Source organism: Papilio machaon, chromosome 20, assembly GCF_912999745.1.
Source record: "Papilio machaon chromosome 20, ilPapMach1.1, whole genome shotgun sequence".
In the NCBI taxonomy this organism is placed as follows: Eukaryota; Metazoa; Arthropoda; class Insecta; order Lepidoptera; family Papilionidae; genus Papilio; species Papilio machaon.
Genome location: NC_060005.1, coordinates 2,506,330 through 2,522,610, shown reverse-complemented (window position 1 = coordinate 2,522,610; position 16,281 = coordinate 2,506,330). Strand labels below are relative to the sequence as shown.

At 32.5% G+C, this 16,281-nt stretch overlaps 2 protein-coding genes across 2 annotated transcripts; one reads left to right on the top strand and one right to left on the bottom strand.

Moving 5' to 3' along the window:
* Positions 1-54: 54 nt before the first annotated feature.
* Positions 55-4,744, bottom strand: LOC106710068 (ubiquitin-conjugating enzyme E2 Q2). Its single transcript, XM_014502043.2, has 8 exons — positions 4,463-4,744; positions 3,527-3,643; positions 3,107-3,207; positions 2,778-2,913; positions 2,430-2,601; positions 1,910-2,101; positions 962-1,189; positions 55-406 (listed from the first exon to the last, which is right to left on the bottom strand). Exons 1-8 carry the CDS (start codon positions 4,622-4,624, stop codon positions 375-377), a joined length of 1,140 nt encoding a protein of 379 aa, XP_014357529.1. The 5' UTR covers positions 4,625-4,744; the 3' UTR covers positions 55-374.
* A 548-nt stretch (positions 4,745-5,292) lies between these two features.
* LOC106709996 (probable ATP-dependent RNA helicase DHX34) lies at positions 5,293-15,898 on the top strand. The gene is made up of 19 exons (XM_045682771.1): positions 5,293-5,834; positions 6,032-6,150; positions 6,487-6,653; positions 6,809-7,012; positions 7,207-7,339; positions 7,863-8,011; positions 8,310-8,417; positions 8,499-8,604; positions 9,046-9,251; positions 9,743-9,946; positions 10,598-10,783; positions 10,911-11,008; positions 11,573-11,780; positions 12,121-12,183; positions 13,052-13,233; positions 13,850-13,960; positions 14,328-14,449; positions 14,901-15,192; positions 15,610-15,898. Exons 1-19 carry the CDS (start codon positions 5,293-5,295, stop codon positions 15,896-15,898), a joined length of 3,489 nt encoding a protein of 1,162 aa, XP_045538727.1.
* Positions 15,899-16,281: the final 383 nt, after the last annotated feature.

Genomic DNA, 16,281 nt, shown 5'->3' with positions numbered 1-16,281 from the left:
TTTACAAATCACAGGTTTTTCATTTATTTAATAGCTATAAAGAAATGCAAAGAATTTTATCCAACTTCACACTCCGTAGGGGGCTATCGTATCATCGAAGTTTAGAGACGAAAAAAAAAGGATTACAAAAAACGTTAGACATTAAACATTTCCTATAAGTCTTGTAGAGTCTCTCTTCAACGCCCCGCACTCATGTTACAGCACTTAACATACAGATCAAGGTACACAGATTAACTTCACCGCAGCCTCCGAGAAACAAACATTGGAATTACATTACGGAGATGCCGCTCACAAATCACTTTACTAATAAGATTGTCTCTTTCATACGGGCGTTGATGTCGCACATTAAACTTAATTTACATTCGGACGACAAACTAACCGTCCTCCTTGGGCGGCGTGAACCAACCTGCGAAACAATCATATATAAATTTTAAAATCTATCTTATATATATAAAAGAAAGTCGTGTTAGTTACACTATTTATAACTCAAAATCGGTCGAACTGATTTAGCTGAAAATTAATGGGGAGCTAGCTTAGAACTAGGAGATGGACATAGGAACTTTTTTATATTGTGTACATTTTTTTTATTCAGCGCAGACGAAGTCGCGGGTAAAAGCTAGTTTAAAATAAACACCTGTTGTGTCAAAGCAATAAATAAACTTTAAATCTGAAATCAATAATTTCCAAATTATGTGTAGATTTTTTCCCAAACTATAGCTATTCATATCATTCAACTTACATTTCCACAGAACCGTATTATTATCGATGAAAATGAAAAAATCTCTATAACAATAACACACTACATATATCGTTAGACCATTTTATAAAGAACTAAATATTTTTTTAACTTCAATTAAATGACAAACTTTAACAAAAATCAACAAATTCGTTAATACTTGTGAAAAAGACTTCATTAATGATCGAGATAACAGTACAATAGTTCAAGATATTTCATACTAACCACTCTTCTCATGTATCTGGACGAGGCACTTGAAGCTCTGCTGCGCACGCGCAAGGCTGTACTGCGTCTGCGAGACGACCTTGGTCGCACCAAACTGTATGCGAGCCTTGCCCTTCACCAGCGTCGCTGCGATCTGCATTATCACAGCCTCCACTGTGTATGCGGATGACCAGCCCTGCTTCGTCAACAGCTCCATACAAATAGCCCCGCCAACTAGCACATAACCTCCTACAAATGAAATAAGTTTTTATTATTTAACTAGCTGTCTTCTAGCGCAAACGTAATAAGTAAGCCTATGTGTTCTTCTAGACTATGTTCTAAATCTGTACCAAATTTCATCAAGATCCATTCAGCCGTTTTGGAAATACCTTCAAACAAACATCCATCCGTCTAAACATTGGCATTTATAATATTAGTAAGATAAGTCCTCCAAAGTAGGGTTGACGACAGGCAGGAGGCCAGTCGTAAAATTTAAGCCAAAACTAATACTAAACAACATATTTTAATAACCTATACGTCCCCACCGAGGGGCTCGAAGCCTACCCTAAGTTAGGGATGACTAGGCCATAGTCAATCACGCTAGCCCAGAGCGGGTTGACTTCACACATATTATTGAATTTCTTCTCAGATATGTGCACCATCACGTTTTCCTTCATCGTAAGGACGTCGGAACGTACATAATAAATTGAAACTCAAAAAACACATTGGTACATGGCAGGATTCGAACCCAGGACCTGCAGATTGCAAGTCAAATGCTTAACCCCTGAGCCACCGACGCTCTTAAGGCTTACCTTACATTGTACCATTGTACTTATACAATGGTATAATTCACTTAAAACAAACAGAATTACTAAAATGCTGTTTTATAGGAAACATATTTTAAAATATACTCAAACACTTCTAACACACTTCTACATATAATAGAAATTGTAAGAAAAGATAAATTACCTGATATAATAGGATAAACGACGCGCACGAAAGGTGGTTCAAAAGGGTACGTTTCTTTGAATATAATGTTCAACAGAATGGAGTCCTTGCCCTCTTTCTCTTTCAACAGCAACAAGTCATTGTGGAGCGGACTGTCAGGATCCACTGAACGTAGTCTTATATTCCATTCATATAAAGAATCATTCACTAATTCTGTAAATAAGAAATAAAAATAAAATGACATGACTGTCACATTCTTAAGGTTAGTTATTAAATTCTTGCCTATACAAGAATAAATTTATCTACTCCATATAAATCCAATATTATTATTTCCAAGTACGTAAATAAGTTCAAATTCCTAATTATTAAAAAAAAAAAAAACAAACAATTGTAGATTAAAAAAATCTATCTAACCTTCTCTGTAAAGTAAAAATACACTTCAAATCACCTTTTTTTAATAGATTCTATACTAAAGATTAAACTCTAAATGTACAAACAATACTCTCCAGTTAATTGAACAAAAAATCACATAAAAACCCACCTATAGAGTACATATTGTTTTTGAATGAATGAGATCGGTATATATCGCGCAGTTCCTTCATCAGTCTGTCCGTAGCCTGCAGACTGCCAGACACACTGCCAGAAAGGTAATCCTGCCGTTGGTTCTGTCGCAGCCGTTCTAATGTCGCTAGGTGCTCTGTTTCCATTTCATCCTGAGATATTAAATTTATTTATTTAATTAATAAGATTTTCTTGCTTTTTGTTGTAAAAAAATATGTTATTATAAAAGACAAATTGACAACCTGCTTTTCTAACTATTGAAAGCTACTCCATTGTATCTGGACCGTAGAAACTTGTATAAATATATACAAAAAATAATTTAAAATACCTTGTTGCTGCGTCCAGCATCATCAACCATTTCAAGTGGCAAGTCCTCCTCTCCTTCAGAGTCATCCTCTTCAGCGGCCATTTCCTCATCTTCCTCGGTGCCTGATTCCGCTCCATTGGAAGTTACACTTGGTACTCTATAAATAACATAAAATACTAGATCTAGCTCAATCAAATATCAAATAATGTAATGTTTCTTTGTTTATAATCAAATACAATTAGTGCTGATAAGTTACATAAAAATATTTACAGATTGTATTTGCTGTATTAACATGGAATTAACAATCACATTAACATACAATACTAAATCCATTATATATAAGTATTTACCTCTGTTGTGGTGCAGGATGGACTGGAAGGGCTAATGAGTCCAAGTCAGGGGGCTCCGGCACTCCGTGTAATTTGCACAATTCCCTCAATAATATACCCACCTAGAATCATACAAAAATATTCATCAAATCACATAACTGTGTACAATACATTCTCCTTTAGAACATCACTAACAATTTGGACATTTAAAAAACTTAAGCTATGTTAATTAAAATATTATAAATGTTAATTCAAATGTTTACCCACAATAAGCAACTATTAAAATTAGAATGATGAAAAGTATATGAGTTTTGACTGTACTTCTATTAAAACTTTTAACTTTATTGAAAATATAAAGGTATATGTATACAAGGTCAGTACAGTGGCAATCCACTGAAACTCATCTTTAGATAAATGATAACTGTCCTGAGGGGCACATACCTGATTTATAACATGATTATCTCTGCCCTGTGTGTTGCTTAGTATTTGAACAGCATTTGTCACAATGGGGTCCTCGCTGTCAGCAAACCACACCGGTGGTGTGGTTGGGTATGTCTCCTGACAAATAACAGAAACAAAAAGAAATAAAAAATTATTGTTAGACAAAATGTTCAATTTGTAAAAAATTGCTTTGTAATAAAGCTTGAAATATTTTGCTTCTTATATTATTTATTGAATATTGTACCACAACAGTAATAATTTGAAAAACATTATTTTAATGTTAATAAATGTACCTTAGAATGAATATCATTTTTTAGCAAAACTAAGTTTATTTTATTGTTACTTTTCTATCTATTGCCAATAACATATCAATTTATGGATTTCTACTACAAATAATTCATACAATATTAGAATAGATTCTATTGTTTGATAAATTCTGTAACATGTGATAAAAGAAAAAAGCTGCTGTAATAAACGTACGACAAAAAATCACCAAAGAATGACTAAGTGCCTTTGTCCCAATATTCAGCGTGAGTACCGTTACTCAAACAAAATAGTATTACCCTCAATAGAATGTAGCTGTACTAAGTACTAACACAGAAAAGAAAACTGAAACTTTATGATCAATAAAGAATGATTCGTCACGGACTCTGTATGCATTGTAAAGGCAACATACAATCAATAACACGTAACGCATGCTTACAAAAACGTTTAAAAACAAACAATATACTGTTTAACAATTCTAACGTGTTAATTATCACATATGCATATGGGAAATGAATTGAATGCTTCCGTAAACTTTCTGTTGACAGCCCTGCCCTCATAAACAACGGCTCTTTGTCCAAACTAGAGCTAATCAATAAGCGCATAGACTTAAACTCAAGTGTAAAAATCAAGTACCACGGCTAATGGTACATTAGTAATAAGTATACTTACGGTAATATTTGCATGGATTTCATATTTCTTTCCATTATTGCCAACGAATCTGCAGGTCAATTCGTCCACACTCGCTGACATTATCTGAAACCGCTCATGGTTTTTTGGAAACACATGTTCTAAGGTCTTGATTTCTAACTTAAGCGTATTTAAGCAAGCCATTAGTGTGTTGAGACACTAATTTTTTTAAAGATAACTAATTTCCGCGTTAGAATACATAGAAACAATATTTTACGTTCACTCCCAATCAAGCAAAATGGCGGAACATAATGGCGGATTGACAACCTTTATTGACGTTAGAGGGCGCCAGCAATAAAAACTTTTCTTGTAATATTGATTTAAGAAATTCCCCCTTCGTTTTTATTTTGGTTTAGGTATATTCTTAATTTTAAAAGAAATAAAGTAAACAATTTTCTAAGGCTTGTCGGGGGTTTGTCTCCACAAACCTGAGTTAATTTTATAAGTCAACGGCAGAATCGTTATTCTTAATCCTCAAACTACAATACTAAGCCTGAAATAATTGAAACTTCAATTTCTCATGAATAAAACACAATTCAAGTAGGTAAGAATGTGGTATTTGTTAAGGTTGTTATTGTAAATATAACACCAAAGTAATAGTTATAACACCAAAGTTATCAATTATTAAGATTAAGAGGCAAGGATATGAAAAAAATTTCACGAAAGGAAAAGACAATTTAGCTGACAGTACATGGCAACATTGAAAACAACTGATTGTCAAATGAAATGTCAAAGTCAAAACAAAAATCAAAACAAAAAGTGGAAATAAAACATAAAATTATATTAAATGTTCTGTAATTAAATCCTTCACGATGAGACGAATATTAGAACATTCACCACGAAAATCGAATAAGAGACGGCGATCAAGCTCAGAGGACAGAGTGTTTTTAAACCGACAAAAAATTCATGAATCTGAGAATCCTGCAGTATCCTCTTCAGGAGAGTTTGATTTTTTAGATTATAAGCGAGAAATAAATAAAATATTTGCTTATAGTAGAGATACAAATACAGTAACGAATAATTTGGACGACTTTTGGGTGTTTGTAAAAAAGTACCAAGCTACTTTGAGGAAAGCTGGAAAACCTGTATTCTGCATTGAAAATGAAGACCGCACAACAAACGACTTAGGAATTCCGTCAAATTTTTCAAAATTCAATTGCATTAATTTTAGCACCAATATAAAGTTTATGGACAGTGTTTGCGATGAAAAAGGAAGAAAGAAACTTACCAAAAGTATATTTGATGCTCTTTTAAATGTTGTGTCAATTTACTTAGATTTTAAGAATAAGGAGAAACTAGAGAAGTTAAAGAAGTTAAGGCAAACACAAAGAGATTTACCAGTTGCAAAATATAGGTATATTTTCACATATTACTTAATTATTATGAAGAGATTTATTGTTTAAAGAGCTATTTATCTGTTTTAATACTCACTTCAGCTATTTATCCATACAATACAAATAATCTTTGGATCATTCTTGAGGATTAATTTTTTGGTTGTACCAAATTCCACAAAAAGCTTAGTTATTTCATCTTTTAAAATAAATGTTTCAGAGAAGAAATACAAGCTGCAGTAAAAAATGAGAGAGTTATCATAGTTGCCGGTGACACTGGTTGTGGAAAATCAACTCAAGTTCCTCAATACTTGCATGATGCTGGCTTTCAAAATATAGGTAACATGATTTTCTGACACATGACATTTTGTGAACACTTTTATGAACAATCTAAACTTTTTTACTGACTTTCTTTTCTATTGTGACCATGCTAAAATGGCATGCATTAAATTTTGAACATAAACCTCAGTGGATGATGAGAGCTAAAAACAACACTCAGAAATGTTTGAAAAAAATGGTGCTATTATTACAAAATTTCTTTTTTAATTTTTATTGGTTATTTTGGATGGACGAAAAGCAAAATAATCAACCTCTTTTAAACATTAAAAATCCAAACTAATGTAAGTTTTCTAAATTCAAAGTTTATATAATTATGGTCTTGATTATGTGTTCCAGCATGTACTCAACCAAGAAGAATTGCTTGTGTATCATTATCAAAGCGGGTAGCCTTTGAAACTCTTACACAGTTTGAAAGCAAAGTAGGCTATCAAATAAGATTTGAAAAGAGCAAATCAGCTGATACTAAAATATGTTTCATTACAGAGGGACTATTGTTAAGACAGGTATAATATTAGTAATGCCATTATATTTATTATTATTACTGTAATATAGAGTTTTAATTAATTGTTAATTTAAAAATGTTTTAGTTTTTTTTTATCTCAAGTTCTTAATTACTATTTTATTTTTTGATTGCTTTTGTTTTGTGTTTTTTTTTTAGATGTCTTCAGAAAATCTACCAAACTACGATGTTATAATATTAGACGAGATTCATGAGAGACACTTGATGGGAGACTTTCTGCTTGGTGTACTTAAGTGCCTTATACACACACGTAATGATATAAAGCTAGTACTCATGTCTGCTACAATTAACATTAAGCTATTCGAAGATTATTTCGCCGCGGAATCCGCTGTTGTCATTCAAGTAAGTTTTCAAAATATTGGATAAGTGAGAGCTCTTGTTTATTCTCGACAAATCACCTCCATAAGCGAGAAACTCGGGTTAGATAGAAACCTCTATGAGCGAGAAAAATATCTCGATCCTTTGATCTCTCGCCTATCAAAGTATTACAACTGTATTTTTTTTTATCTGTGTGTAATAATTATTTGATATGACAGGTACCAGGAAGATTATATCCAATTGATTTACATTACAAACCAATCTATATAGAAGACAAACCAACAAGAGATGACAGGCTCGATCCTCAGCCTTATGTTCAAATTATGCAATTAATTGACAGCAAATATCCAAGTTAGTGAATTTTATTAATTTATGCATTAATTTATTTTAAAACTATGACTGCCACACTTTTGTTTAAGGGTAACTTACCAGGATTTCTGAGGCCAAAACCTCTGTCATTACACATATATTATTATCTGTGTTTTGTCAAAAGATCATGATGGGGATGAAAATATATTTCATGCAGAGATTTTGGTCACAGAAATTCACATTAGTTAAGTAGCAATTAAATGATTCAGAGACAGATATTTTAGGCAGTTCTTAATTAAATTGGCTGTCATTCATTCATCATTTTTTTAAATAGTTCTTTATTTTAAAAATCTTAAATGCTCCATGTACTTACCTGAAAGTGTAAGGTAATGCAATTTATAGTTGTAAAGGTTAAAGTTTAGAAAGTATTTATTTTCCTTAATATTTTACGCTTCTCTTTCTTAAGAGATGCAATGTAATAATGTTTGCATACCTAATTAACGAATTTTTTTTAAAAAAAAAAGTATGTATTAATAGATGTATGAATGGAGATTTAATTATACAGGTGATGAAAGAGGTGATCTGTTAATATTTATGTCGGGTGTGCAAGAAATCACATCAATATGTGATGCAGCACAACAGTATGCGGAGAAAACTAAGAAATGGATTGTGCTACCTCTTCACAGTGGCCTTTCACTTAATGAACAAGATAAAGTAAGTTATTAATTTGTAAAAAGTTCAAATCATCAGAAAATAATGGGACCTACTATAAATAAAAAATTATTAATTCAAATAAATCCAATTTTCGAATGAACTAAATAATGAACACTGATGAAATGTACAGTTGAACCTTGTTAAGCGAGAAACCTCTGTAAGCTGTAAGAAGCTGTGATTAGAGAGAAAAATATAGCTCCTGGATTCTAACTTATACAGTTTTAATTGTATTAGTTTAATTCCATAGTTATTCATATTATAATGATATGCAATTTTAATCTATTTTTTGTAACTTCAGGTGTTTGATTACCCGCCTGAAGGTGTAAGGAAATGCATAGTTTCAACCAACATAGCGGAAACGTCTGTGACTATTGATGGAATTAGATTTGTCGTGGATTCAGGCAAGGTAATATACCTACAAGCAAATTGATATTTAAAAATATTCTGACTACATTATCTGCAAAGGTGTTTCTTTTTTTACTTGCAGGTTAAAGAAATGAGCTACGATTCATCAACAAAAATGCAAAGATTAAAAGAGTTCTGGATATCAAAAGCCAGCGCTGATCAAAGAAAAGGCAGAGCCGGAAGAACTGGTAAGTATTTCGTTTTTTTAAATTCCATCAGGCTTCTGTAACATTTAAGTAAATTTTGTCACAGATAAAAAAAATTGATGGACTTTCTAAATGTCAATTCATCAAAAATTAAAAACCTTAATTTCGTGTCGATGGTCTAAAATGTACCATAGATTAGACAAGTCTTGTTATTCGGCATTAAGTTACCATTCTTGCATTGTATTACTACGTGAAAATATACTTCTACTTCTATTTATTTTTTTCAAAATATATATTAAATAATACCCAATTTCTACTGTTTTATAGCCTGGTCAGAAATATTTTATATTCCAGACCAGACTATGCTTCGGAAAATATGGTACCAATTTCATTACGATCGATTTAGGCGTTCCCATGACGGGTTTTCTATTTCCCTGGTCAGACTATACACATAGTTTTATTTACATGATTAAATGTTATCAGGTCCTGGTGTATGTTATCGTATATACTCAGAGCAACAATACACAGACATGGAAGCGTTCAGTACTCCAGAAGTGAGTCGGGTACCTCTCGCCTCATTGTTACTACTGATGAGTTCCTTAGGTGTCAATGACGTACGTCGCTTCCCCTTCCTTGACACCCCGCCTGAAGATGCCATTGAAAACGCGTTATTGGAACTTAAACAACATGTAAGTGTTTTGTTAAATTCCTGTGTTGACACACTTGTTTAAAATATATGGTTGTCTCTGGTTTTGTCAAAGAGTAAAAAATCCAATAGTCTTTTATTCTATATTTTTGTTTATTTATTAAAAATAAGCGATCGAGTTTTTTACGAGCTAATTAATTAATAAGCGGATTAAAAAAAATATTGAGCATAATTAATCTATACTAGTATTATAAAAAAGGCAGGAACAAAAGACAAAATCAATTTGTTTGTTTGTTTGCATTTTATATGCTCTGAAACTACAGAATCGATTTGATAAATTCACTGTTGGGGACCTACACTATCCCCGAGTGACATAGACTATATTTATTACTAGATTTTTTTTATTCTGCGCGGACGAAATTGCGGTCAACTGCTATATAATATAAAATATAATTTAATATTTTAATACAACATATAATTTTTTATTGTATGATTTGAAACAACTTATTTTATAGAATAAATTAAATATTTCAGGCGGCATTATCCTCAAATGAGAAGTTAACTTCGCTGGGCAAAGCATTAGCTAACTTGCCCGTTGAAGTGGCTCTAGCTAAGGCGCTTGTGATCGGCAGCGCGACTCTGCCCCCGCACAAGAGGGACTCCGCCCTCGCGCTCACTGCGGCCCTAGGAATAAGATCTATATTTACCACTAGAGCGCATAGAGATTTTGAATGTGAGGTGAATAGTTTGAAATTTTTAATAACTAATTTCGTTTAACAAAGTGTAAACCGTAATATCATTTAAAAATTGCCTGTGATTGAACACTCTCAGTGCCAAAGACTCGCCTGCCGAAGTCACTTTTATTTGTCGCATGGAACGGGTTAAATATTTTACCATTAATCCGCTGTAAGCTTCGTTTCCTTGAATTCGGTGCGATTTATAAGATTGTATAAGATTGAAATACGTCCAGACTAAGCTGAACCCTGTTAAATATGATTGATGAATACATCAGAGGTCAACTTACATGGGTTCTTAAATTGAAAACACTAGCACGACAGCCAAAAATGCTTTATTACGTTGTTAACATACTAAAATCTATGTACATATTTACATATATTATAATTTCCTTGAACTCTATCGGCGACTACATTTCGTTGTTAACACTTCCCGCGCTATTATCTTTTCTATTTTTCACCTATTTTTTTCTTAATTTAAAAGGCAAAGGTTCTCAGTGATTATTATGCCACCTCTTTGGCTGAATGTCTAATCTATGTCCAAAGAGTTCAGATACGTAATTCTGCACTCAATAATAGATAATCAAATATTCATTTCAACTGACATCACATTTTTAATACTAAATCTATTTATTAAAAATACCAATTCCACTAGAATGCAAGAAAACCAGACGAATCAGACCACGGGGACCCTTTAACCCTTCTGTCGCTGTACTGCGCGTGGCTAACAGTGAAAGCAGAGGGCCGCGGAGGCCGCGACTGGTGTCGACGTAGAGGTATTGAAGAGCAACGCTTCTATGAACTCACCAAGTTAGCTGCGCAACTACGCGGCTTATTACAAGTGAGTATTAAGATGGGTTTCCACTGCTGTAACACTCATATTTAAGCATATTTGTTTATGATATGTTTCAAACAATGGTATCGACAATGAAAACCCATTATATAAATTAAATAATGCAATATTGTAGGATAACAATTTAATGGAATCAGTAGAACCTGAATCAATGTCATCAGCGGAGCGCGCGATGCGACACGGACAGATGAAGCAATTAAAAGATATGAGAAGGTTAATATTAAAAATGTATATTTCTATACTCATTTGGCTAAATAACTTTAGATGACAGTGTCATTTGTAAAAAAATGTGTTTCACAAATTGAACCTGGTTGTTAATTATATGAAACCATGATACCTACCCTTGCTTCACTGGTTCGTTTGTTTTTGTCACTGGTAATAAATGTTTTTCTCTCTTTATGCGATTTAGCCGTTTAGTAATTAATTTAAACATAAACTATAATTAATTTTTCAATCGCAACTCTCCTATTAATTATTATAATCAACCTACTAATGGACATAAACCTTCCCCAATGCCTTCCATAGCTCTATGAACATGTTTGCAATAAATTAAAAATGTTTTTAATTAAAAAAAATAGTCTTAATATCATAAACATCAATTATTTTAAAAACATCGCCGTCAGCAAAAAGTATATCACAGAAAATCACGTTAAATCACGGTAATCCAAAAAGTAATACAAAATACTCGTATATTGCTATCTTTTTTTTCAACGCGTGACTATATATAGAAGTGATTGAGTAGTGTTAAACTACGGCAATTCTGTCAAAAAATTCCAGACAATACAAACAAAAGGCAGCAGAGGAATCTAAACGTAAGAAACGTCTCAAAGTGGATTCTTGGGAGATCGTAGATGACAAGGCGGAAGATGACAATGTATTAGACATACGTGACATTGAGTTCCGTATGACAAATGACGCACAACGAATCCGGGCTTTGATATCTGGATCTAGTGCTTCAAGTGGACGAGATCTTATCATGTTAAAGGTTAAGTTTTTTTTTTAATTATAGGTTGTTTTATTTCTGTCATATGACCTCTCAATTTCTAAATCTTACTAATATTATAAATGCGAATGTATAGATGGATGTATGGATGTTTGTTTGAAGGTATCTCCAAAACCGATCTTGATGAAATTTGGCATGGTTGTAGAACATAGTCTAGAAGAACACATAGGCTACTAATAAAGTTTTTTTTTAATCCGCGCAGACGGAGTCGCGGGCGACAGCTAATTAATTTATAATTTCCTTTAAAATGTCTTAAAATTCTTAATTTTTTTAATTCATATTTTTTCCTGTCTTTTTTAAATAATATATGTTATTCTTTCAGATAGTACTGTGTAGAGCTTTATATCCACAAGTGGCTATAGCAGATGAATTCAATCATTGCAAGGTGAGTAATTACTAGCTTGTGCATGCGGCTTCATTCCCACTGAATTAAAAAAAAAATCTCGTAATATACATTTAGCTTATGTTGCAGTTAAATTGTTTAAACTTTCGTGAGACATCATAATTAATTAATTAAGAAACGGCTTAACTCACGTTTTGATCGTCCGGTGGCGGCACCGACTAGTTTCGGACCCATCGGGGGTCCATCTTCAGGGCGAGTGTTTAATCCGAAGACTTCGCGGTCGCGTCGCGTCTCGCACTGACGAGCGTGTAGTCGGTGCCGCCACCGGACGATCAAAACGTGAGTTAAGCCGTTTCTTAATTAATTAATTATGTTGCAGTGGTAACTAATGTCAAAAGAGTTGTGTTTATGTGTTCTTGTGCGTGAAATCTTTATATGTAACACTTGTTTGTAACATTGTACATCTCTTTCACAAATCTTACTAATATTTAAAACTAGCTTTTACCCGCGAATCCGTCCGCGCGGAATAAAAAAGTGCACACAAGATAAAAAAGTTCCTATGTCCGTCTCCTAGTTCTAAGCTACCTCCCCATCAATTTTCAGCTAAATCAGTTTGACCGATCTTGAGTTATAAATAGTGTAACTAACACGACTTTCTTTTATATATATAAGAATAGATGTGAATGTTTAGACGGATGGATGTTTGTTTGAAGGTATCTCCGGAATGGCTGAACAGATCTTGATAAAATTTGGCATAGATGTAGAACATAGTTTAGAAGAACACATAAGCTATTTATTAAGTTTATTAAGACGGAGTTATCTTTTAATCTCTTATAATTATAATTTTAAATCAAACACACATTTATTTATAAAACAATATTTTTAAATGATAACACTTTGTATATTTCAGTCAGTATCAGATCAACTTTACCATACATATAGCAAGCCGTTTGTCTTCCTGCACCCTACATCTTACTTCGGTAAGAATGGTAGGATACTGCAGCTGACTGAGGGAGACATACAGACAGACACACCGCCTGGTTATAAGAGCAAGTTACCGTTGTCTGCGAGACATCAACTTTTATGTTATCTGTGAGTTTGACTTTTTTATATTTTTTTTTATTTTAACTTAATTTAAAGGCGATAAAGTAATTGAATGAACCAAGCGAAGTTTCATTGACAGGGAAATTTATAATTACCTTTTTAATTTAACATGAGTTTTTATTGTATTACTCGTGTATGGATATTTCTTATTAGGAAAATGTAAATTGACTAATTGATAATAAGTAAAGTTACATCATTACATCTTATATGGGATTTTAATTTAGGAAAGAAAGTTAGGAAAGGTTCAAAACAGAAGATCCCAAGTTCTTTGTCCATGAAAAAAACATGATTTTACTTTACTTGATTACACATTTTTTGACCCTTATGACGTATAAAGTTACATCTCTGGGATCCCATACAAGATATAACTTTATTCATTGGAATGCTCGATTTTGCTGGCTTAGATGATATTTGAATCCTTCTATAGACGAATAAAGTAACGTCTTATATGTAATCTCCATAAAATATATAACTTTATTCGTCAAATTAGTCGAAATATGTTTAGACAAATAAAATAATTTTTATATCAATGATCTTGGGATCATATGTAACCAGTGAATTATATCCTCTTATACCTTTTTTATGTTTTTCTTTTTTTATCCAGCTCCCTACTGGAGACAACAAAGCCGTACATAGTGAACTCAATGCGCATGCCGGCTGCGCAGACTTTACTACTGCTCTCACATTCTATTGATACTAATAGTGGATTTACTAGGTTAGTAATTAGGTAAATTACTTGTTTCTAGTGTTTAATATTTTGACTTACATCACTTAATTTTTTTATTAAGACAAGCTAAAAAAAGCAGCTATTTGATATTTTACTAATATGGATAAATTAGATGGATGGATGGATGTTTGTTACAAGGTATTTCTAGAACGGCTGTATGGATCTCGATGAAATTTGGTATGCGGATAATTAAAAATGCAATATACGTAAGGTCTAGAAAAAAAAACTAGTAGTTTGTTTACGTATTTATTTTTATTAAGTTATATATTCTTTTAAATTTAACTATCATTAACTAACTTTAAGTTTTTAAACCATCATTTTAGTGTGTATAACTTTTTTTTTTTTCTTTATCAAGACTAGTATGCGATTCCTGGTTATTACTTGAATTCCCATATCCAGAGACGGGATTGAACCTGTTATTGAAAGCGATAAAGCTACGACGACGTTGGGATACTCTCATCAATAGAAGACTACTAGGTAAGAAATATACTGTTTTTTTTTTATTTGAGACATATCGTAATATGTTATAATGAAATCAGGAACCCATCTTGGACAGTTTCGAAAATATCAAACTATTGGTTTCATAATTATTTTTTTTTTGTTAAATAAATAAAAGGTGTAATTAAATTATTTAAACTTTCGTGACACATAATAAATAAATTAATTAAAAACAGCTTAACTCATGTATGATCGTCCGGTGACGGCACCGACTAGTTTCGGACCCGTCGGGGTTCCATTTTCAGGGCGAATGTTTATTTTGAGATCTTAGCGATGTGAAGAAGCTGAAGATGGACCGCAAAGTCCGAAACTGGTCGGTGCCGACACCGACAGAAATGTGTTTAGCCGTTTCCTATATTAGTTAAGTCGTTCCTAATTAAAATGCGACATTGAAATAAAAAAAACGATTTTTTTGTATTATTAATTCCAGATGCAAATCCAATTAAATCTGTAGAAACAGAGTTGGAAAAAACAAAAATGTCAAAGAAAAGTTCTTACGGTGAACTACAGCATGATCTATCTTGTGATATAAGTTCGTATATGAACAGCGATGTATATTATACAATCAAACGACTTCTTCCTGGTGATTTAAAAGTATTATATTATGGTGCTGATGAAGCTCATGCGACTATCGACCCTAATCCATTTGAAGAAGGCTTCGAATGCCGTGCACACGAGAAGAAAGGTGGAATTTATGTTACTGATAATGTGGTATATAATTGGTAAGAATTTTTTTTTTTTTGAAAAAAGGAAAGTGCTGTTTTCTTGTAGGGTTTAAAGTCATTTTACTTTATTTCTTTATGTTTTCGTTTGATTAGTCTGTGCTAGACAAATTCTTATCTTTTTACACCCTTTATGTCAGTCCAAAGGTTCCCAGCCCATTATGTATTATAGTATTCATATATCTAGACGGCTCTTAAGTTCCATTTTATTTTGTATTAGCTGTCGCCCGCGACTTCGTCCGCGCGGAATATAAAAATAACTTAATAAATAGCCTATGTCTTCTTTCAGACTATGTTCTACATCTGTATCAAATTTCATTAAGATCCATTGAGCCGTTCCGAAGATACCTTCAAACATCCATCCATCCATCTAAACATTCGCATTTATAATATTAGTAATATTTGTTATAATTTCAGCGTGGTAGATGCAGATTGGAGTTACAATAGTTATCAAGAATTGTACGGAATTCCTTGGACATGTCCTGATTGCGATATATCTCTTTGTTTATCTCCTTTAGAACGGTTACAGCATAAGCAATTCATGTGTTCCTCAAGAACGGAAGAGAAGAAAGTCGACGTTAAAACAACGCCACGCGAAAATAAACCTAATGCAAAAGAATATAAATGCGAAAATTGTAATGAAGTATTGTATATGACGCCTGTTGAAATATTAAAACATAGAAAGACTTGTAAAAGTGAAAAATAAATATCAGTTTTTTATTTATAATTCTGTTAAGTAATTTAATATATCAAATGATGGCTACAATTATGGATTTACACTTTAAATACATTAAAAATATTTGAAATATATCGATAGTAATTTAATTTATTTTTATTGCCTCGAAAAAGAAATAATAACAAATCAGTACAATATAGTTGAATAGTACAGTATCGCAGGCAATTTATTTCCTAACTTAATATTACGAAGAAATCGAATAACGCTTCCGAACGAACGACCGAGTCACGAGTGTCCGTGCTTTTGCGGTAATAAAATTAAAAGGTAAAAATAAGCGCGCGAAAACATTACCAAGATGGCGTGAACGATACACAAGTATGCAATGTTTCAACTGATTATCTTTTGCTAGTTAA